This window comes from Pituophis catenifer, unplaced genomic scaffold, assembly GCF_029215685.1.
Source record: "Pituophis catenifer annectens isolate HBS135680 unplaced genomic scaffold, rPitCat1.0.hap2 SCAF_2, whole genome shotgun sequence".
Taxonomy (NCBI): Eukaryota; Metazoa; Chordata; class Lepidosauria; order Squamata; family Colubridae; genus Pituophis; species Pituophis catenifer.
Genome location: NW_027256882.1, coordinates 258,777,747 through 258,802,113, shown reverse-complemented (window position 1 = coordinate 258,802,113; position 24,367 = coordinate 258,777,747). Strand labels below are relative to the sequence as shown.

General features: G+C 36.0%; 1 protein-coding gene across 1 annotated transcript in view; it reads left to right on the top strand.

Moving 5' to 3' along the window:
• Positions 1 to 24,367, top strand: part of VCAN (versican) — a 104,283-nt gene that overhangs the window by 34,471 nt on the left and 45,445 nt on the right. The window contains exons 4-7 of the mRNA XM_070935777.1: positions 256 to 430; positions 531 to 658; positions 6,958 to 7,251; positions 15,099 to 17,285. Of these exons, the coding sequence (XP_070791878.1) occupies positions 256 to 430; positions 531 to 658; positions 6,958 to 7,251; positions 15,099 to 17,285 (2,784 nt within the window). The remainder of the gene's footprint in view (positions 1 to 255; positions 431 to 530; positions 659 to 6,957; positions 7,252 to 15,098; positions 17,286 to 24,367) is intronic.

Sequence of the window (24,367 nt, the reverse complement as noted above, 5' to 3'; positions counted from 1 at the left end):
GTTTTATTTCCATATTTGCCAGAGGCTATTGGAAAAGTACAGAAGTACAATGCAAAAAATGAACAATGATGGATTCTGTAGCTTGCAGATTTGTAAACTGAGCAAAAGATAGCTATAAAAAAAATCTTTATAATGTTAATAGGGGCATAGAATACAATTTGAGAACCTTCCTTAAATGTTCTTTCTGACCTTACTGCCTAGAATAATTTAGTGCTAAATAAAAGTTGATGTGATATAAGTTTATTATCTTTGCAGGTGTTGTGTTTCACTATCGTTCGTCTACCAGTAGGTACACTCTGAATTTTAAACAGGCGCAGGAGATCTGTTTGAAGAATGGTGCTGTAATTGCAAACCCTGAACAACTGAAAGCTGCGTATGAAGATGGATTTGAGCAATGTGATGCTGGCTGGTTGTCTGATCAATCTGTTAGGTGAGATGATCAAGTGGCTTTTTGATGGTGCATCTAATAGCTTGGTTACATTTATGGTATCTTTCATTCACTTCACTTTATTTCATTTACTGTATTGCAGATATCCTATTAGGCAACCTAGAGTTGGCTGTTATGGAGATATGATGGGAAAAGAAGGTGTTAGATCTTATGGATATCGCCTTTCTAATGAAACTTATGATGTCTATTGCTATGTTGGAAGCATAAATGGTAAGCAACACATTGATCTCTTTTTTCTTTTTAGCACTGTGCATTGTGGCTAACAAGTTGTGGAAGTGCTGAATTACTATCTGAATACATTAAAGGACAATTAAATTGAAATTAACCTTGATAGTACTGTCTGTTGATGATTCCCAAGACCAGGAAATGGCGTACAACTTGTGTTGAATGGGGCTGCACTTCCCCTTAAGGATATTTAAGTAAGGGTTTCAGCCTACTAGTTGAAGTGACCAATGTTGGAAATTGCATGGCAGGAATCCTAGCCTGTGGCCTGGGTGCCCCCTGCCTGACACAAAGTTGCACTGCCTTTCATAGATATTATTAGTGGTTACCTTTCATATTGGGCGTTTCAGTCAGGTTTCTGCTAGCCACCTTTCCAGGCATACTTAATAAACTTTGGTAATTTTTGAATGAATTCTTGTTACCTTTCTCTTTGTAAAAAGAATTATACCAAACGCTGTTCCAAACATTAGGGCAGAGGTCTTCAAACTTGGCAGCTTTAAGACTTGTGGACTTCAACTCCCAGAATTCTCCAGCCAGCTATGCTATGCTTTGCTGGCTGGAGAATTCTGGGAGTTGAAGTCCACAAGTCTTAAAGCTGCCAAGTTTGAAGACCTCTGCATTAGGGGATAAGTGCCATCTTTCTACACATAAATATAACATGAGTGTCCCATAAGACTGCTTCATAACAAAAACCACTCAAGAAAGATTGAATAAATCCCTCTAGTGATAATGAATGTTACATTGCAAATAATTACATTACAACAATACTCACGTTGATGATGAGTATTATTACATGAATATTAAAATTAAATAGAATACTTGATATTGGCAAAAATGATCAATCAGGAATGAAAAAAATGTTCATATCCATTGAGTAAAGTGAGAACAATGCCCCAGGAACCAATTTAGGCTTTTGTTATATTTTATCTACTGTGTTTTTCCTTGGAGCAGACAGCTGCTATTGGGATTTTCTGCTTTAGATCCCAGTAAATTGGGCAGCATTGGGTACTATTAAGTTTCAAGTGTACGTGTTAAAATAATTCTGATCTGCCTCTGCAGCAGAATGCCTTTGACTGATGCCTCCATATCAGGGGTGGCTTCTAAATTTTTTTACTACTGGTTCTGTGGGCGTGGCTTATTTTGTGGGTGTGGCTTGATGGTCATGTGACAATTATTTAGGATTTAGCAGAGGTACTGGTCTACCAGGCTTTTAACTGCTTGCAGAGCTGTACCAATCTACCCATTTATTTTTGCAGGCACTGGACTACCCATTTTTTTTTGCAGGCACTGGTCTACTCATGTATTTTTGCAGGCACTGGTCTATCAATTTATTTTTGCAGGGACTGGTCTACCCATTTATTTTTGCAGGTACCGGTCTACTCATTTGTTTTCTTTTAACACTGATCAGCTGTAGGGCGGCCCTTTGAAGCCCCGCGGCAAGAGTTTAAACAGTTTTTTCTCCTCTAGCCATCAGCTGGGACTCAAGAGGCAGCAATGGATTGGGGGTGGGGCCAAATAAAAGGGAAGAATAACGCGGGGGGTGGGTGAGGGGGCGGCGGGGCAGAACCAGTTCAGTGATGTCATATCATCACCGCTACTGGCTCAGCGGAACCGGGAGGAACCCACCACTGTTCCATATGGTTCAAGTTTAATCATGTTCAGTCACTGTGGCAAAAGGCACATTAAAGTTTTTTTGAGATAAGAGTATAGCTATTGAAGAGCTGCCTCCTCCCATATAAGCTTAAGGTGTACTTTGGAATTTCTATAATTTGTCCCACCCAGAAAAGAGATCATCATGGAAGAGACATGTGACAGGGGCTTGTCTGTGACAGCACTTCATTTGTGCTATTTCCTTCTCAAAGGTTGTCTCTTTCCTTGTTTAAAATTAGACATGGCTTAACACATGAGTAATCTTAAATTATCTATGTACTTTTAAAAATCTCATGTCTTTGGTAACATTCAGTTGAGCAAAACAGTACATCATTGGGCAACAATTTTTAAATAAAGGTACTTCAAATGTATTAACTCAGAATGCATCCCAAATCCAGAACCCATTGCTCCTTTCTGATTGAAATTTGGAAAAGTTGCAACCACTTCGCTGCTGTGCTGCTGTGCTGCTGTGCTGCTGTGCTGTAATTTCCAATGCAATTGGCAGCTTCCCACATGTTGATGATAAAACCAGCAGGAAACTCTGTTCTCTGCTGGTTTGCCCAAGCAGTCAGTGGGGAAGCCAGCATGAAATTGCAAGGCCAAGCCAGTGGGCAGGTAAGCTGGTCCTAGGATGGGCAGGGAGCAAGGAGGTGTGCAAGAAGTGCAATGAGGGTTGACAGGGTGAGAAGCATGGTGGGGTCAGGAAGGATGCAGAAGAGTGTGAAGGGGTGCTCAAGTGGTGTGGTGGTCATGGAAGATGCTTGAAGATGCAGTGCAAATTAGGGAAGATGTGTGAGAATGTTGCAGGGGTCAGGGAGGGTTCACAGGGTGTATGAGTGGCTGATGCAGTGCAAGCACAAAAGGATTTGAGGAAGACCTACCCAAGCAACTTGTGACCTTCCCTGCTGGCTTCCCCATTGACTTTCTCCCTGCAAGCTTCCCACAAACAATCAGTAGGGAAGTCATCAGGAAGTTGGAAATCATTCCCACGCCCATTGCTTTTTGCTTGCCTATGATCATTCTGTCGATCTATTTAGGCAAGGAAATATCTATGAAATGATAGCACAATTGAAATGATCACACAATGGGTCACAGGTTGTCTAGTTCTTAAATCTCTTCTTTTCATTTACTATGCTAATTTGTTTATGATTTATGTATTTTAATTTTTAATATCAACTTTGGGACTATGTTTAGTCTGAGTAGAGATTTACAAATCATTTTATTATTAATAAAATAAACATGTTTTTCTGCATACACCAGAATAATTGAATTGTATGTCACAAAAAGAATAATTAATGAATCATCTATTTAGAGTTCAGGTTTTTTGGCATGACTGGGAACATAATTTTTTGCTTTGTTGTTCTTTAAGCAAACTGTTAGCCAGTCTGCTGCTTTTTTTGGAACAGGAACAATAATAGTGGCAATGGTTTTGGTGATGGCGCATGCAGCTGCTATTGATTAAAAAAAATAATCAGATGCCCTTTTAAGTTGAATAGTCCAAATATGCAAACGAGAAAATTTGAAGTTTCTTAACAATGCTTTGACTTTGGGGAACAGGCAGTTAACCTTGATTAGGAGCCAAGCCAACAGAAATCACATTGCTATGTATATTCCAAAGAGTATCTTGGTTTCCATGTCAGTGTTGTTATTGCAAGGCATAGGGAAAGCTAAACTGTCTTGCTCTTGGCTGTTGTTTGCCTTGAAAATTTTGCTGAGTTACTCTCAGCATGGATCCCAGCTATCAAAACATTGGAGAATCACACTTAACTCTCAAATCCCACTCCCTTCTTTCTATCTACTTTTCATTGCTCTAATGTTTGTGGCCGTGTCATTCACAAGTTTGCCAGATGGATTTTCTCTGTGTTTTCCTGGAACATGTGGGAAAAACACATCTAAGCTGTTTTGTTTGGGAAACTTTCCTTGGCTCTTGCAGATACATTATTCAGCATCTCCAATTCTACAAAGAGAACAAATCCCCACCTCATTATGGATTGCAATACTTACAGATCTAAGCTGAAAGCTTATCCTCTGAATGCCTTGGTTGATTTTTGATAACATTTGTTATAATTTGATGAATTCAATGGAATAGATGTAAAAGTTCCCAACTTTTCCAAATCAGGTTGTATTTGGAATTTTGAAGAGCCTGTTGTCATCATTCTTATTTCTGGAAATAGAAAGCTTGACAGTGATCATTTTGCTTTGTAGAATGCTAGCTTCACATTTAACTTTTTTTTTAAAAAAACCAAAGTACAACGAAGAGAGAACTAGTGGGTCATATTAGGTGCCCAGGAGAATCTTTATGAGCACAAAATACTCGACACTAAATATAGTGTTGAAGTTCATGGCATTTTTATTGTTTTATTGAAAGGTTCTGCTGTGGTTTAGTGATCTGCATAAATAGTATCCTGTTATCATAGATGTTGAGTTTATACTCAGGTGTTCTGGGAGGAAAGCCAGCACTTCTGTCTTCACAGTACATAAACTCTGTTCTATGCAATGCCTTTTGAAAGCATTGTATATCCCCCAAATTCAGCCATTCTAACAAGAAGTAGATGTCTCCAGTCATTTACTCATCTCCAATTATAGAAAAATATTCATCACGATGAATAGATTTTTCAGAGGAAGAGACTCTAAATTGCAAGGACTCTGAGGAATATTGTGTTCCCTTGAAATGATGTCTTTAGGGAAGACTGAATACCTCAGTGTTGAGGATTGAGACTTATCTCACTGTGAATCTCAACTAGATTGTTTTATTTCCCCCCTCTAGCAGGAAATGATAGAAATTATTTTATATGGAAGATATTATATGAGGGACCATTAAACATTAAATTTGCACACTCATCCCTAATAATCCTGAACTATTAGGAATTCTTCCTGTCCTTTAAATACAACAAGGGACATGATGATCATATTTATAGAGTTCCTTTGCTGATTTATGCTGTTGCCTGAATTAGAACATGGTTTGCAAAAATGAAAGACTGCTAAACCAAGAAGCATACAGTATTTGAAGTTTGACATAGGAAAGATGAATGAGTGATACTTACTGAGGTGCTGACTCAATGCCTGGAAACTATGAGAGTCTAGATAGGAAGAACCAGCTCCAACTCAATCCAAGCAAGACAGAGTGTCTTTAGATTTTTGTGACCCACCAAGGTCTCATAATATGTTATCTTTGATCCTCAATGTGTCCCATTTCCCAAGACAGAGACAGTGCATAATTTGGGAGTATTCCAGGACTGTCAATGCCTGCTCAAGGAGCAGAGTGGCAGCCATGACCAGAGGGGGATTTGCCTAGATCCTTTGGGCCAATTGTGCCCTTTTATTCCATGGGACAGGGAAGTCTTGCTCATGGTTACTTATGCCTTGGTTATGTCTCAATTAGAGTATTATAATGTGCTCTTTTTGGGGCTGCTCTTGAACACTACCCAGAAGTTTCAATTCATTCAGCAGCAATATACACAGTGTTTATTCACATCACACTGCTCTTTGTGCAACCTGCACTGGTTTTCAATTCTTTCCAGATACATTTCAAGATGTTCGTTATCACTTTTATCCTACATGGCATGACTCAAGATGATTGCAGGAGTGAGGACATCTGCCCACCCTACCAGGTCACATAGAATGGCATGCTCCAGGTTCCTTCCCTTAAACTTTGACATCTAATGGGATCTAGTGTCAACCTCATCAACTAGACCAGACGGGAAACATGGCCAAATAAGCTATTTCTACTTTATGTGAAGCTACATCAGCAGAATTTTACGTATTTGAAAGTACAGTTTTTCCCACCATCTCCTTTACAACCCAAAAACCCAGAGAAGGTCTCTTCTGACCTCTTGCCCTGCCCAGTATTCAGTTACAATCTATACTGTCTTATATCTGACCAATCTCTGGACAGCATCTTTTCGCTTCATATCCCAACATCTTTTATATATGATTACATCTAAGAATCTAAATTCCTGTGGAGGACCCTTGTCCTTGGAATCTGGAAGGCTCTCATTCTTTCAGCCTTCAGCTTCAGCTTCAGTTTTCCTCCCAGGGGCTGGGCTAGAGTGAGGGGGAAACCACATCCTGGGATAAGGGGGGATGGTTTGCTGGAGGCATCCAAAGAGGATCCCTAAGTCTCTTAGATTTTTTTTGTGTTTTATGGCATTTATTATTTCTTGGTTTTATTTTTGTTGTGAGCTGCCCAGAATTGTACAAGATGAGCAACCATACAGACATTTTTATAAATAAATAGTAAAGGAATGAAGTGGTTTTCAGGGAGAAGGATCAATTAAAAATTTCTTAGGAAAGTGCTCATATTTATTTCTACAGTCACTGGACTCAGTGATCTAAATGAGCCCGTTCCAAATCTAGATTTGTCTATTGGTGCCATTTCAACAAGAATTGTTATATACAGAAGCAAATCAGAAGCTCATTCTAATACTGCATTTGTTCCTTCAAACTCGATTTCTGTTTATATACCACTATGCCACATTTTGTTCAAGGTAAATTTCATCAAAACCAACAAATCAGAGCAGTAGTAGAAAAATAGCTTCATTTTATTATAGCAAGAATGTTAAAAATAAGTTTCCCATTTAAATCATTTGTGGACTGCATTCCTCTTTGAAAAGCGTAATCTGTTTTTATTTTTATAGGTGATGTCTTTCATGTAACTTCTCCCAACAAGGTTACCTTTGAAGAAGCCCAAACTTTGTGTGAGGAACAAGGGGCAGTTCTTGCTTCAGTTGGTGATCTGCATGCTGCCTGGAGAAATGGTTTTGACCAATGTGATTACGGTTGGCTGGCAGATGGCAGTGTGCGCTATCCTGCTTCTGTGGCAAGAATCCAGTGTGGCGGAGGTTTACTTGGCGTGCGAACACTTTATCGCTTTGAGAATCAAACTGGCTTTCCTTACCCAGATAGCAAATTTGATGCATATTGTTTTAAACGTAAGCATATTTGATATTTATTTTAAGAATGCATTTCTACAACACATTTTAATTGTCATATTTATTCTAATTTACTGAGTTTTCTGTCTTGTAATAAAAGCAGCTCGTGAATTGTTGCATGCAAAGGAAAAGAACTGTTGTACTTTTTGTCTAACTTTGGGGAAGCTCATCTCTACTTCCCTGATTTCTAGGAAAAACTTTTAACATCATTTCCCCACAAATTATGTACAATTTCTATGATTAGACTACAGAATAGTAGCTTAGCTGAACCTTGTGTCTTTGCATATCCAAAAAAAATCTTAACTGTTTCCAATGACTGTATAGCCTTGTCCAATCTAATATGCTCCAAATGTGTTGGATTTCAACCACACAATTCTCACTGAAGTGTAGCAGAACTTGGCCATGGATAAGGGAGAGTTCATTTAGAAGGATACAAATTGTTCCTGTTTTTTCAATAATTTTATTAGAGCTTACAAATACAAAGATTAAAAAAAAAATTAATACAAGCAAAGATACAAAAAGCCAATAAAAAAAGAAGTGAAAAGAAATGGAAAAAAGAAAAGAAATCAGAAATGAAAAAGAAGGTAAATAAAATATGATTCCCTCTCCCTCCAGACAAGTGGGGGGAAAAAAGGGTTAATTTAGCACCTTCCCTAGTACTTCAATTAAAAAGAGCTCTTCTTCCCATACCTCTTCCCTTATCAATAGTCACATTACAAAAACACATCATTTCATCCCAATCAGCAAGATTCTATTAAGGTAGCTTAAATCAAAAAATTCAATTTTATCGTCCAAACTTAATTACTTTCTCTTGTCAACACAGAAATAGACCTAGTTATACTGATGGTGATTTTGAATTTAAATCCACTTTTTGCTATCTTGTTTTCCTATTCTGTTGCTTCTTTTCTTATCTGCCATATGGCGAATAGCCAAAACCATCAGGACTGGCACCTGCCATCAATGTCTCATCTATTTAAAATATGGATAGTATAATTGTGTTCTTGATTCAACTTCAACCCTTCTATCTTTTGACTTTTTGAGGTGTGGGGTCATAATTTTGAGTGCATGAACCTGAATAAAACATTGTTAGGAAGCAGCTTGATCAAAGGTCTAATATCCAAAGACAGCATGGTATTTGACATCTGAAGTGGGGCTTTGAAAATGGGTTAAGAGAGCTTTTCTTGTTGCTGCTGTTACCTTTGTTCCCATCAAGTATTTTTTAAAAAGAAACTCCTTATTATAAAGAATAAATTTGGATTCTTCTGTTGTAAAGAATATATTTAGGGTACAAAACAAAGTACAGTTTATAATTATAGTAATTTAGAAATGGTTAATTGTGGGGTGAGGGTGGGATCAGAGATGTACTTCCAGTGGCAGGAAAGGGAAAATCTAGCTAAGAAAACTTGCTAGAAGCAATGCCTGGAGTATGAGGGGTGCATGTTTGTACAGTAAAAATCAACCTTTTACTGGGCCCCCTTTAACAGTTATCTTGAAGTAGAAATTTTTATTTACTCAACCCTTGAGCTACTTGTGTTACATAAGTAGCATGATGTGAAAAGCTCAAGTTTTAACTCAGTACACCAGGAATCACCTCACTCATAGAATGTGTGTCACTATCAGCAGAGTTAGGAAATGATGAAGAGTGATGATGCAGCAGGAATGAATTAGACCTCCAAGAAATTATCTAGATCAGGAGTGTCAAACTCAAGGCCGGGGGGGATGGGCTGGATCTGGCCCACAGGGTACTTAGATCAGGGTACTTCCCGGTGGAGCCACCCTGGAAACAGTGAAGGTCTGACTATGGTGCTTCTGCCAGCGAAAATGGGCTCCTGAGCTCTATTTCGACTGCCATGGCCTCCTACAACCCTCTGCCAGTGAAAACGGAGCTTGGGAGGGTGTGTGGCCCTCCTGAGCTCCATTATCACTGGCAGAGGTTGCAGGAGGCTGTGGCAGCCAAAAACAGAGCTCAGGAGCCCATTTTCACTGGCGAAGCATTTGTGCCACCACAGGCACCGCCCCACAAGTGACGTCGAGCTGACTACGCCCCCTGGCCACCCACCCCACCCCCGAGGTCAACCCTGATGCGGCCCTCAATGAAATTGAGTTTGACACCCCTGATCTAGATTATAGTGATGTCTCTGAGACATGCAACAAATCTTTAGCAGAAAGGTATCTTTTTAAAATAAAGATACACATACAATGTCAGCAAAGAAGACCCCCTTTCTGTTAAATCAGGAAACTTTTTAGGAAGTCTATAGATTCTATTTATAGAAAAAGAAAGCTTTGGACAATAAAAATAATTGTCATGTAAAAGATCCTAAAATTTCGATGTTCCCCCTAATTGATGCTTGTAGTTAGTTAATGATCCCAATGATTTTTTTTAATAAACAGATAGCTTTTTCCCTTAGATTATGCTTTTATTTATTGCCTGATAGCAACAATGATGTTGCCAGTGTCATAATTGTGCAAATGATGCAATTTCTTAAAATCAAAATTTGCATAATGACATCATTTACATAATCATGTCATATGTGATATTATTTCTCTCATTTGTTTTCCTTGCAGACCTTCACCAGTAAAGGTTCTCGATTAATTTTTTAGGGCTCTAAATCTGCTTTAGTATTTTTGATAGAAAGCAGTTTATTTTATAATGTTTGCATACTGTTCTAATTGTACAAGACTAGATGGTACAGAGCATACAGACAAAAATAATATCCCAATTCATGGACAGGCCAAATTACTCAACTAATATTTAGTATCCAACCAAACTAATCAACAAATAAACAAATATATTTTACATAGTGAGTTGAGACCTGCTGTGCCAATTAAGTCCAAGTACATGTGTTGGTATTACTTGGTTTTCTGGCTATTTAATACCCCACGTATTTAAAACAGAAGCCCACAACACTGACCATAATCATTTTGATAATGAATTTATTCCTACTGAAATAACATAGTTCAACAGTTGTCAAACTGTGGTCCGCAGACCCCTGGGGAACTGTGATGTCACAGATAACCACAAAGTCTTGAAGAAATGTTACGATTTAAATCTTGAATTAAGTCTTGGGGCCATTGTCTGTGGCCACAAAAGGTATTTAAGGGGGGGGGGAAGAGATTGAGAACCACCGACATCGTTTCTAAATAATGTATTTATTTCATGTTCATTGTTGGTTATTGACTCACTTCATAAATCCCACTCACTGGATTATTAAAGTTTAGAGGAAATTTTTGTTTTTGATGGCCAGCCAACAGCATGGTTCCAGAAGAAGGATTTCTGAATACTATATGGTACAATGAAATATATAGGTACTAGTCATTTTCAGAGCTGTCGTCAGTGATCCCCATTAATTTTTTGGCAAGATATTATTTAGCTGCCAGACATCAGTGTTGCCATCATCATCTTCCCACTGTCTCTATCCTTTCCCATTTGCTTGTTCATGTCTCTTCTCTTTTCTGCTGTCTATGTTTTCCTTTACACATGTCTATCCCAATCCAACCAATTAAATGTTTCATAATCACTACAGTCTCACAAATGCCCATACATGCCATATTCAGTAGTTGTGGCTATTAGTTTTTGTCTGAGAGAGTTTATGATCAGAGTAACAGAAGATCAGAGTTGGAAAGGACCTTGAAAGTCTTTTAGTCCAACCCCCTGTTCAGGCAAGAAACCCTATACCAGGGGTCCCCAAACCCCCATCTGTGGACCAGCACCAGTCCGTGGCATGCCAGCAACCGGGCCACCCAAACAAGCAAAGCCCCATCCAAGGAATGCAAGCAGCATATGAAACCATGCCTCCTCCGGTTTGCAGAAAAACCTCTCCATGGAACCGGTCCCTGGTGCCCAAAAGGTTGGGGGCCACTGCCCTATTCCATTTCAGACAAATGGTTGTTCAATTTCTTCTTTAACATTTCCAGTGTTGGAGCATCTACAATTTCTGGGGACAAGTTGTTCCACTAATTGATTGTTCTAACTGTCAGGAAATTTCTCCTTAGTTCTAGGTTGCTCCTCTCCTTGATTAGTTTCCATCCATTGCTTCTTGTCCTACCTTCAAGTGCTTTGGAGAATAGCTTGACTCCCTATCAGTTATAGAGTACATTAGAATGGCTGTTAACAATAGCCCTACTTTCCTCTTGAAAGGTATGAGCTTAGCTGGAGTTATAGGAATAAGGAGTAAGAGTACACATATGTACAAATACACACACTGACAAATATATTATAAAATATTATAATATATAAAAATATTATAATGAGAATATCTTGAAACGTGCATTGGTAACTATGAACTTGTGTTCATCTCTTGACCCATTTATGGCTTGCAATAAAAACTATATCCATTTTCAGAAAAAAAGTTATATATGAGGCTAAGCTCATCCTAACTGAAAACAAACTGCTCTGAAGCTGTGCTGAACCTATGCAGTTTAAAATATCTCACATGTATATGCATCCCTAAAAAGTTTTTGTGTGTATGTGTGAATATGAAGCATTAATGAAATAATTGTATAAGAACTTATCAGAGCTACTCATTAATTTGTAATACTGTAAAACAAGATACTACTTTAGAACAAAATACATTTTTAAGGGGCCCTGCTTTAAACATTTCCCTTTTTCTTTCTTAAGAGTAATTCAGTGAAATTAACCAGTCTTTTCATTGAGTTTGCAAAATTTCCCTGACCTTTACTAAAACAAAGTTTTAAAATGTGGATTATTTAGTGTGTGTGTGTGTGTGTGTTTTAAATCTTAATCATCCAGCTATGAGATTTACTGTCTGTGTTAGAGGAAACATAATAAAACATCATAAAAACTTTTAAAAACAGACTACAATAGGCGTACCTTAGATGAATCTTTTTCATATTATAACAAACAGTTCTAGCTTCTCATTCAGAATATTCAAGGAAAAAGCCATGATCTAATGGCAAAATACATGTTTGACATGTGAAAGGTCTCAGGTTGACTTCACAATGACTTACAGGACAATTGGAAAAGAATCGTGAAATCTGGAAGCTGTCGCATAGGATATGTGCCAGAACAGATTAGTTGGTATTAGAATAGGCAATCATTTGGGACTGGAGCACATTTAGAATTTAAGAATATGTTGTGGATGTTCCCACAAAATAATTATCTTGGTGTAGAACTGGCTGGTATAGAAAATGGTTGCCATTGTGGGCTTGTCTAGTCCCAAAATATATATTTATAAAAGGACAAACTGATAAGATTACTACATGTCTGTTCTCTTTATATCACATGGAATCTTCCTACCCATCACAGTTTATTTTTGTGTTTTTGGTGGAGAAAGGAACACTTTTTCAGACACTGATTGTAGCAATCCATTATTTTTGTTTTGTAAGGATGCTCATAAAGTTAAATTTAGGAACGATCCAATGTTTTATTTTGCTACAAGAGGTCTTGCTTTCTTTTGATTAAAGTTTTTTTAGAATGTCAACTTAGGAAATATTCAAGAGTTCTGGTCTCCAGTTCCATAAAATATATAATGTAAAAGAGAGCATGTGTGACAGAATGTTTAGGATATCGGATTATATTAGCAGGACTCAAATTCAGGGCCAACTTTAGCCATAGAAGCTTACTAGGTGGCTTTCGGTCAATTATCCTCTTTCCACATCATCAAGTTTCTGTTGTGGGAAAAATGAGAAGATATCACATTTTGTGTACTACATTAAGTTCCTAAAGGAAATGCAGGACCACTTTTTCCAGTTCTACAGAATCTCAAAGCAGCTTTTTTTCAGGTTGTTAAAAAAAAGTACATAAATTAGGACAGTCTTTGATGTAACAAATGGTTAGTAAGATAATCTGATTTCTTGCTCTAAACAATCTGGATTTTTTTTATTAGGAACAAGTGTCTCATGTATTGCATCAGAAGAAGCACAAAAAGATATCCCCCAGAACACTTGAATTAAGGAATTCAGTAATGCAAAACATCTGCACAACAGCAAGTTAGTTAAAGCCAGTGTAAAGCCTTAAAAAAGAAAAGCCTCTGTCTAAATCATTTTTTTAGACAAAAGGCAGATTAATTGTAGTGAATGTCTACTTTGAGAAGAAACAGCTTCAACCTAAATCCCCCCCCTTTTTTTAGCTTACAAATAAAATTCTGCTTCCTGAATGATGCTGGTAATGATCATTTGGTACTCAGTAATGATAGTCAAATAAACCTGATTTTTGCAAATTGGCAAAAATCAGCTGAAATCTACCAAAGCATCTGGCTAAACTGGAATAACTTTTTTTCTTAATGGACATGTAATGTGAAATTTTGGATTTTGTTAAACCTTTTCATGAATATTAAGTATAAACAAGAATATGAAGTCCCTGTGGGGTGTGTACATAAGTGTACTGTAGTGAGAAATTTAGCAGGAAAAAAAATAAAGAAAAAAGTACAAGCTATTGACAGAATAGGACAGTATTTCTCAACCTTATCAACTTTAAGATATATGTGGATTTTAAATGCCACAATTCTGTAGCCACCAAGATTGAAAAAATATTGGAATAGGGCATTATCCATTTTATATATTCTTATTGTCTATAGCATCCATGTGGAGAGTGTTCAAAATAGACAAGATGGTGGATTCAGTGTTGCAATCCAAGCTCCATTAATATGGTGTGCCATGTACAAAGGAGTGGGACTTGGATTATAACACTGTATCTGTTACCTTTTCACAGAGAAATTGTGTAAAGATCCTTCTTTAGACAATTGCAAAGTAGTCAGGGAAGAAAATTATTTGACCCTATTTCTTTATAACCTTTGCTCCTTTCTTTGGTTTGAGGGCACTGCCTATATACAACATGCTATAGTTTATATGGTTTTTATATAGCTGTTGCATGAAATTATTCTGTAAATCATGATTAAGACAGCGCAAGGTGCACTGTCCATTAGAATTACTGCTGGTTACAAGATCCTATTGTTGCACTGAAACTGAACATTCTCCAAAGTCAATGAAGTTCTTGCTTATGTGGATCCTTATAACGGAAGATATTGTTAAGAGAGCCATTCCTTTGAAATAAAGTGAACTACTAATATAATAAACTTGTGTAAACTGCTTCTACCAATTGCAGAATGGTTTATTACATTAATTTCCAAAACCTTGAAGCAAAACTGTTTATTCAGCAAAGCATGAAACTTTCAAACCTTCCTTCAAGTTCTTAATGTGGTACCTATAAATAACAGTGTTACTGTTCTGTGTATAAAACACAAATTATTCATTAATGCAGAATTCGTGACTTCAGATGATTAAAGTAATCACCAGTTCAGAGAACTTAAGGGCAGCCATTTTATCAGTTTTGTATAAGATTTGCATCCAAAGAATAAAGGACAATGATTGTGAATTTAATTTTGTTCTCAGAACAGTTGTGTAGATGAAATCAACATCTCAAAGAGTTTCATGGCTGAAATGACTGAATTTAAGTTTCATAAATTCTGCTGAAACCTGTGACCCATTTTTACCCAGTTTTAAAAAAACGTATATCAATTAAATACTATTTAAGGCAATATAAAAAAAGCTTCATTGAATTTCCACAAGAAGGGATGATTGTTGATGATGATGATACAAAGTATTACTAATACAAGTCTGATTTTGTGATCCTAAGAGGGTTCCATAACTTTTAACTAAATAGGATACAGGTCACTTTATTGATTTATATCTGGGGTAAATTGATTCATTTAATTATAATTACCCTTTTCAAAGCATGCTCAACAAATAATGTTTTATGGTCATGGGCTAAGATAAAGAATGTGTATTCAGTATATCTAAAATTCATTTTGGATTCAAGCTATTGTAATGATAAAATACAAAACTGTAGTGTAAATATTTCTAATTAGTTTATCGTTATGTTTTGCTAGATAAAGAGAATGTAACAGATTCTTCAATGGTTGAACTGAATATTCCTTTGGAAAGTGGATCTGCCAAATCGTTAAATGAACTAAATGTAATTCCTCCAAAAACTACACTTCATCCTTATGTATCATCACTCACTTCAGAAATGGTTATGGTAAAACAAGAAAAGAAGGCACCTCGGACCATTAATTTATCTACCCTTCTACCTCAAACTGTTACAGACATTTCTGATTTGTCAAAAATGACCCAAACAGAAACTGTATTAAGTGACTTAGCGGAGATTACACCTACCCAAGATATTTCTGATCTCCATGAGGCAAGTTCTGAAAGTCCAATTGAACAAATAGAAGTAAGTCCAATAAGAACTTCTGTGGATGTTGTAGCAAGGAATAACCTGAGTGTACCTTTAGAAACAAAGGAAGAAACACATATTGGCACTCAACCCACCAAAATATCAGTAGAAACAAAAAGTGATAATAAACTCACTACTGTTGTCATTCCAAAAGAATTGCTCACTAGTATTTATGAATCTGTAGAAAAAGAAGATAAAGAGGTTCTTTTGCCAGATCAGAAGCTAATAACATCTAGTACAATTTCTAAGATAGATAAAATTGCATCTTCTACGGCGATCTTAGATGAAAATGCCACAGATACACCAGATTCAGTAGCAACTTCATTTGAAAGCAAAACAATATCTACCCCAGCTTATTCAACGAGCTTTGAAATACCAGTGCTTACAACAGCTGATAAAATTAGAGTGGTACACTCAACAGATTTAGTAGAGAAGGAAGAGCACACAGCAGCACCTGTGGTTTCAGAGAAGATGAAAGATACTGTGACTTTTATTCCAACACCCATAGCTTCAGATGTATTTTCAGGATCAGAAGTATCAACAGGTAAAGGAAACCTGTTTGGGTCCGAGTCTGCCACAAGACACATGCCTGTTGCCACAAATGTAAATGAAATAGAAGGGTTCTTTACCAGCTATGGACCTGAAGTGTCAAGTTATCACCTAATAACACCAACACCAGATTTGCAACAAGAAACAATTGAAACAGATGTAAAATATGATTGGACTAATGAGGAGAATACAACTGAACAGCAACCAATCTTCGATATTTCAAGAGAAGATGACCCAGCAATGGTCACTGAAGGTATTGAAATAAAACAACCTTTTATTTTTAGAGATACCACAAAGACCGCAACTCCTGTTGCAATTTCAGAGAAAGACTATAGCAGTTCTTTGATTTCAGATACCGTAGAAAATGAGATTTCTAAAGGTTCGGGTATAGTTACTACTCGTTCAGCACTCAAAGAAACCATAACAGAAGTCATTCCAGTGATTCAACAGGAATCTGTTACCAGAGACCTAATTATGCAAACATTGGTCACTGACCCAGCTTCCCCCACTGTTCCAGTATTATATTCATTACCTGAACATGACGTAGCTGCTGAAGGATCTGCATATGAAATAAATTATACTACTACAGATACAAGTCCTGGTATAAAAATAAGAGATCACGACACAGTCACACAGTCTGAATTGTCTCCTGGAATCATTGATCCCAAGCTGATAGCAACAGGTGTTCCTCCCATAGAATCCACTACCAAAAGTGAACATAGGTCTTCCTTGGACAAATTGGTAGTTCCCCTTTCTAGAGAAGAAGCTGCTCCTGTCACTAAAAAGTTTGATATGGGGGAAGTAGATACTTCAACTCATAGCCCAGAAGGATCAGGAATAAAAGAAGAGGACGTAGGAATGGAGCCCATTTCATTTTCAGTTAGTGCAACAAGTAAACCAATGGTGGTAACTGGCATTGCCACCACTGTCGGTACTGCAGTAGATAAAATCCCAACAACTTCAGCATCCAAACCTTTAATTATCAAAACACAGCCACCTCTGATTGATAGGGAGCCTGATGAGGATACAAGTAAAGATGTGCTGATAATTGATGAATCTATTTCTCCCATTAAAAGTACTACTGATGATGATTTTACAGGCAAAACGGTAGAGCCAGAAATTGATACTGAATATTTTACCTCATCAACTATCACTGCAGTTTCCCAGCCCACAGGACCACCCACAGAGGTTTTAGAATCTCAAGAAGAGCCCCCAGCTACTTCAGAGGTTGCTACAGAAAACCAATCTAACATACATGTATATGTTGTTGCTATTCCAGAAAATGATACAGGTAAGATTTTAATACTGAGACTGGATGTTCAAACTAATGAGGATATTTGGCTCAGAGATATATGACAAATTTTATATATATATATATATAAAGTAGTCCTCAATTATTGTATGCATCTTTTATATCTGGATATTGAAAATGCTTCGTAATAGGATATTACTAATAGTTGCTGGTTATGTGGATATAGAAATTATTACCATTTAGACATTGATACAATATTAATTGAGCTTACTGCTTAATATTACCATATCATTTGATTGACATTCATTACCTACGGAACAAGACATTATACTTTTCATGGCTTCCACACCATGCATTATTACTTGAGTGTAGCATTGCATTAACATTCCATAGTATGTAGCTATTAACAATGGCATTTGCAGTGCTATCAGCTAAACAAAATATATGCTCATTTTGTTTGTTTACATCCAAATCATTATGAAATTTGGGGAAAGAAAATAATATGTAAATTGGAAGGTTATAATCAAGCCTTTTATTTATTCAGTTTTAGCTGAAGGCACTGTTTGTGCAGCTTTAATCTGGGTATTCAGAACAGAGATGTCATCAGATTCTGAATTATTATGATGATTTCTTCTGAAAGGTGAATATATCATACTAGAAAAAAAATCTTAATAGTGTTGTTTGTAGAATTATAATATATTATCCCCTTTTCAGTTTCCTCCCCCAAGCAGCCCATTACCCTTGTAAACTTCACTGAATATTCCTTTTTGATTATTCCATAAATAGAATATATGTTGTTGCCTGTATCTGTTGATCTTCATAGTGAACATGAATAGATTGGCTTAACCAAGAATTACTTTAAGTGCTATTTATTTATTTACTACATTTGCATAGCTGCCTTACTCACAAGAATGTGACTCTGGGTGATGTATAACATGGAAGTTTGTATCTGAAAGTCTCAACTGATTGGATTAGTTTCTTGTCCCTGGAATCCTTAAGTGTCTTTCCATTGTTAAATGAATCTTTTCTTATCTCTTCCCAATGATATAAAATGTATCCAGTTTGCAGATGATATAATTATAGTGGTTTGTACACTAGTTAGCATTGTACTAATTTTATCAGTAGTTGTAAACTATACTAGGAACTTAAAATACCCTGGAAGATGGTAAATGACACGGCACCTCTACAACATTAGATTTAAAAGAAATAGTAATTCAAGTTAAGGATTGGAGATCTGGGGAGTACACAAGGAAACAACCCCCCCTTCCTAGCAAATTTTCTATTTAAGAACTATTAAATGACAGGTTCATGAATTAGAAGAGCCGAGGTGGTACAGTGGTTAGAGTGCATCACTGCAGGCTACTTTAGCTGAATGCTAACTGCAGTTCGATAGTTCAAATCTCAGCGGCTCAAGGTTGACTCAGCCTTCCATCCTTCCGAGGTGGGTAAAATGAGGACCCAGATTGTTGGGGGCAATAGGCTGACTCTGTAAACCACTTAGAGAGGGCTGTAAAAGCACTATGAATCGGTATATAAGTCTAAGTGCTATTGCTTTTAAAGTGAGGCTGTCATTTAACAGCAGTTTAGAAGGTACTGAGACTATGACTTTTGTTGTATTACAAATAATTTACAAGTCAGCATCTTTACATAAATGATTGATTTCACACCAGCTGTGTCTTAATTTTGTTTTAAAATATATGCTTTCAAACAATCTTAAACTAACAAACTATTTTATGAAAAGAGTTTCCTATTTTTTGGAGTGTTATTGTACTTTGGATATTACCTGCATGTGTGGGTTAAAACTGGGCATTTTGTTGATTTGAATAAATTAAGCCCTTTGATCCAAGGACTAGGTGGTGAACAACTTAGTTATATGTCACAGATTTTCACAGTATTGTGTTTTTGAAAATCCAGCCACGGGATGTTCAAAGATCACTTGAAGACTCCAGAAGCTAGAAAATGTGGACAATAGTCTTCTAAATCAAGGATAACTTAAGTAGGAAGGTGTCTTGTAGCAAGATTGGGGCATATATTTTAAGATAGTACATTTGGATCAGTGACTTATTGTTAAATCTTTCTCTCTTGTCAGAGTATTAATTGTTTAGTTATTCACTGAGACAAAAGTAGTGAATCTTATATGCAGAACTATCTAATTCTTTAAAAAAGATAGTGAGAAGCATATGGAGAATTTCATTAGTTATCAGTAGAGACCCTCTTAGTCATTTTTAATAAGAAAGAGCCCTCATTTACTTTTGAGAACTATCCCTGGATAGTTCATTACTATTATAAAGATCGAATTTCATCTAACATTCAGTTGAGTATTGTGTTTCGTTCATATTTAATGAGAAAGATTTTCAAATACTGTTTGTTTTTCAAATACTTGTTAGGTATCATGAACAAAATTCTAAAACAATTAAAATTAATATTTATTATATTTCTTGAGAAAAGAAAAAGATTGTACACACACACAGTACATTAGAGTGCCAATCAAAAACACCTAAAGAATTTAAATCATTTTTGAATTCTATGTGTTAAATCTTCTGTTCAATAACCTCCATAAGCTTTTCTGATAGTTGTCAGAAGGTAATTTGCTTGTGATGGTCTTCACCACGGGAATCTAAACTTGTCAGATTATATTAACAAAAGCTATCCAATTGGTATCAGGCTAAGTCTTAGTCAAGCTGTCAAAATAACCAAACGTTTGCTTTAATTTTGGGTAACCCAGTTCTAATTAGAGGCTGAAAGAGTGTTAGAAGTGCATATGGGAGATTTAAAAAGCTATATTAAAGAATCTGATTGGATTTTTTCCCTAATGGCCATAACAGACATAGAGCAACAGCCTATTCCAAAATGGGACGTGTGTATGTGTGTTGTATTTTGCAGTGTTGCCAAGAAAACATGGTTATTACATAGAAATACCAGTGGTTTCCTTGTAGTTTTTAAGGTATTACAAACCCAATAAGTCATTATGATTATTTTACAACTTGATGTACCCCACCTAAATAATTGTGGGTAGCTTACAAAACCATAAACATATAATTAGTGGTATAACACACTTCTATTTTTTAAAAAAACAATTCATACCAACTTTTAGAATCATGCCTTTCACATGGATGAAACTCTTAATACAGATTTCCACTGTTAGAAAAAAAAATGTAACTGGAACGAATCATTTCTCTTTTCAGACTTTATTAAAACACAAACGTTTTGTTGCTCTTAAACATTGTGAAATTTGGATCACAATGGTCAAAGGTGAACAAGCTGATACTAGAACAGGATGTTACCAAATCAAAGAATTTATCAAACTCTATCTTCCAACCTTATCTGAAAGAGAAGGAGGCAGAAGAAATAGGAACATGATTATAAATAGTTGTAACATTTAATAATAGCAGTCCCTGGAATTCTTTTGTGATGAGTTCATAGTCTTGCTACCTGAACTGTTGTGTCCGGGGACTGCATTCTTACAGCATTTTGTCTTGTGAGCCAAAAGAAGTCTGACATAGACAATGCAAACTAATCATTATTTCTGAAGAAATATCCTGAGGCAGCACAGATATGGGTCATTGCACATTAAACTAAAGTCAGAGCAAATGTTTTGCGTGCTACTATAAATGTAAATAGGTTTATGCAATAGAAATATTTAAATGATTATTAAACAATGACACTTTTCAAACATATTTGAATGAGCTAATTTTAAAGTTTAGAGTCATTTATTAAATAATTAACTTTGCAAACTTCTGGCTTTACAGTGAGCAATCAAAATCATTGATGAACAGAGGAACTATATATGGCACAACATCTGTATTTGTTTTTTTCTTTTTAATTTACTAGTATTCTCAATTTACAATTTTACAATGTGATGTTTAAGATTGATAAGCTATTTTACTGATAAAATATGAGGATCATTACAGCAATGTCTTAGTATATGAAATGTTGCCTATGCCTCCTAATTTTCATAGTGGAAGGAATCATTTCATTATAATATAGTAATCTTCTTAAATCCCATTCAGAAGGAATTTGTTTCTCAATTTTTTCTTTGATATAACTTGATGAAATTGAGACAAAAGCTGAGCCTGACTAAACAACAAGTAATGCTCAGTAAACAAATATTTTTTACTCAACTTAAGTAATAAATAGGACCCTGTAATGTGCATATTTATTATTAATTGCATGTGTTACATGTTCTTACTTGCCACTGAACGGTTTCCAACATTAGTTTTTCTTTGAAGTTATTACTGTGCCAATAGTTCGAAATAAGAAATATATTTCCCATATTCATGGTTCTAGTTAGTTTTTGTACTTTTAATTTTGCATCATATCAACAGTTTCAAAACTTTTCCTTATATAAAGCAATACACAGTCACTGAAAGGTTTTAAGAACTTAAGGTAAAGCAGTGGACCCCCTAAAGTAGAAGTCCAAAACTTGACTTTTATTTTTATCTTAAGGACAAAACTCTCATATGTTTGCCAAGTGTCACGATTATTTTTAATTTTAAGTGTCATGATTATTTTTATTCAAATGTTACAAGATTTGGGTAAAACCTGACTTGCTTGTAATCATATAAAATATTAATCTGTGGATAATTAATAGTTTAAAGTTTAGTTTAAAGAATTACAGAGGTGAGCTACATTATGTTCTGAAGCACTACAGAACACCTCATACTTTATTTTGACCCAGTGCTATTCCCTAGGACCACCATAAGTTAAGTTATAACTATTGGACCACCATAAATTAAGTTATAACTATTATATTATTAGAATGTAAATCAATATTTTATATCATTTTAAACTACCAGATTAGCTATCACTTAATTCGGTGTATGTGTTCTTAGACGGAAGTCCCACTGATTTCAGTGAGTTACTTCCAAACAAATCCAGATCCAGATTTGCAGCTTTTGAGATGAAGACACTTTTTTTCATCAATATTTTCCAGATTCTTGACTTCAGTGATACATGAACATCAGCTTCTTTGAAGAAAAGATGTGTTTTGGATTTCTTTCCTGTGACATTAACTGATAACCGGCTGCTCAGGATTCTTTATTAACCTGACTAGCTCATTAAGTTTTTTTATTTTCCAGCATTGAGAATTTTAAATGACCTTCCACTTTCAATCTAAAGTAAATATACTTTACTTTAGATTGAAAGAACACTGATCCTACTAGTGATTCTAAGCATAAAAAATGCTTAGATATTAGAATAACAGAGTTGGAAGGGATCTTGGAAATCTTCTAGTTCAATCCCCTGCCTAAGCAGGAAACCCTACACCACTTCAGACAAATGGTTATCCAATATCTTAAAAACTTCCAGTTTTTGCAACTTCTGGAGGCAAGTTGTTCCACTGATTAATTGTTTTAACTGTCAGGAAATTTCTCCTTAGTTCTAAATTGCTTCTATCCTTGATTAGTTTCCACTCATTGCTTCTTGTCCTGCCCTCAGGTGCTTTGGAGAATAGCTTGACTCCCTCCTCTTTGTGGCAGCCCCTGAGATATTGGAACACTGCTATCATGTCTCCCCTAGTCCTTCTTTTCATTAAACTAGACATACCCAGTTCTTGCAACCGTTCTTCATATGTTTTAGCCTCCACTCTCCTAATCATCTTTGTTGCTCTTCTCTGCACTCTTTCTAGAGTCTCAACATCTTTTTTAAATCATGGTGACCAAAACTGAATGCGGTATTCCAAGTGTGGCCTTATCAGGCATTATAAAGTGGTACTAACACTTTACGTGATCTTGATTCTATCCCTCTGTTTATGCAGCCTAGAACTGTGTTGGCTTTTTTGGCAGCTGCTGCACATTGCTGGCTCATATTTAAATGGTTGTCCACTAGGGCTCCCAAGATCCCTCTCACAATTACTACTATTGAGCGAGGCGCCACATATACTGTACCTGTGCATTTTGTTTTTCTTGCCTAAATGTAGAACCTTACTTTTTTCATCACTGAGTTTCATTTTGTTAGATAGCGCCCAATGTTTGAGTCTGTCAAGATTCTTCTATATCTTAAGTCTATCTTCTGGAGTGTTGGCTATTCCTGCCAGCTTGGTGTCATCTGCAAATTTGATGAGTTCCCCATCTATCCCCTCATCCAAGTCAGTGATGAAGATGTTGAAGAGTACTGGGCCAGTATTCCACTGCATACTTCCCTCCATGTAGATGCAATTCCATTGAAGACTACACGTTGAGTGCGATTGGTCAGCCAGTTATGAATCCATCTGGTCGTGATGCTGTCTAACCACATTTTTCTACTTTATCTAGTACTAGGTTATGGTCTACTTTATCAAATGGCTTACTGAAGTCCAAGTAAATTATATCGACAGTATTCCTCTGGCCCACTAATTTTATCACTTTGTCAAAGAATGCAATAAAATTAATCTGGCATGATTTGTTTTTGACAAATCCATGTTGGCTTTTGGTTATTACTTTGTTTGCTTCTAGGTGTTCACTGATTCATTGCTTTCTTTCTTAGATGTTTGACATTCCTAAATGTCATTTTTATTTAAACCATAAATATCTTTGATAGATGATTAATTACAGTAAGAGAGGAAAATATTTAAAAACTTTTACTAAAATTGCTAAATGTAAAAGATTTCATAGACTTTAGTAAAACATGCTTTGAAAGATTCAGATTTGCTATTGAATTCACTGATCCTTAAAGTGTTATTGTTATATAGCACTACTGCTTCCATGGATAATGCAGTCCTATATTTATCTCACTCACCAGCTATAATATAGTATTTTGGAAATTCTGCTGAACATTTTAGGTCAAGACTTAATGCCATATAAAATATGCTGAACCCTGACTTCCTTATTTTATAGCCACTGTCAAAATACACTATATCTACATACAGTGCCTGGATATAAATCTCATTACCAGTTTTGTCCCTTCCCTTCACCAACAAAATTCTTTGGTTAGCAGCAGTGTAAGAAATCATATTTCATCAAGTAAGGTCATAGATACCAGTATATTTATCAGTTTAGGGACCATGGTATTTCAAGTTTGAGAATACCTAATGCACTGTGAAGCAGATAGTCATTAGTAATGTCAACTAGAATTCTAAAGATTTATGGGGCTTTTTTTATGTGCAAGCTCCAGAGTGAAAAGTGTCCAGGGTGTTACTATAATCA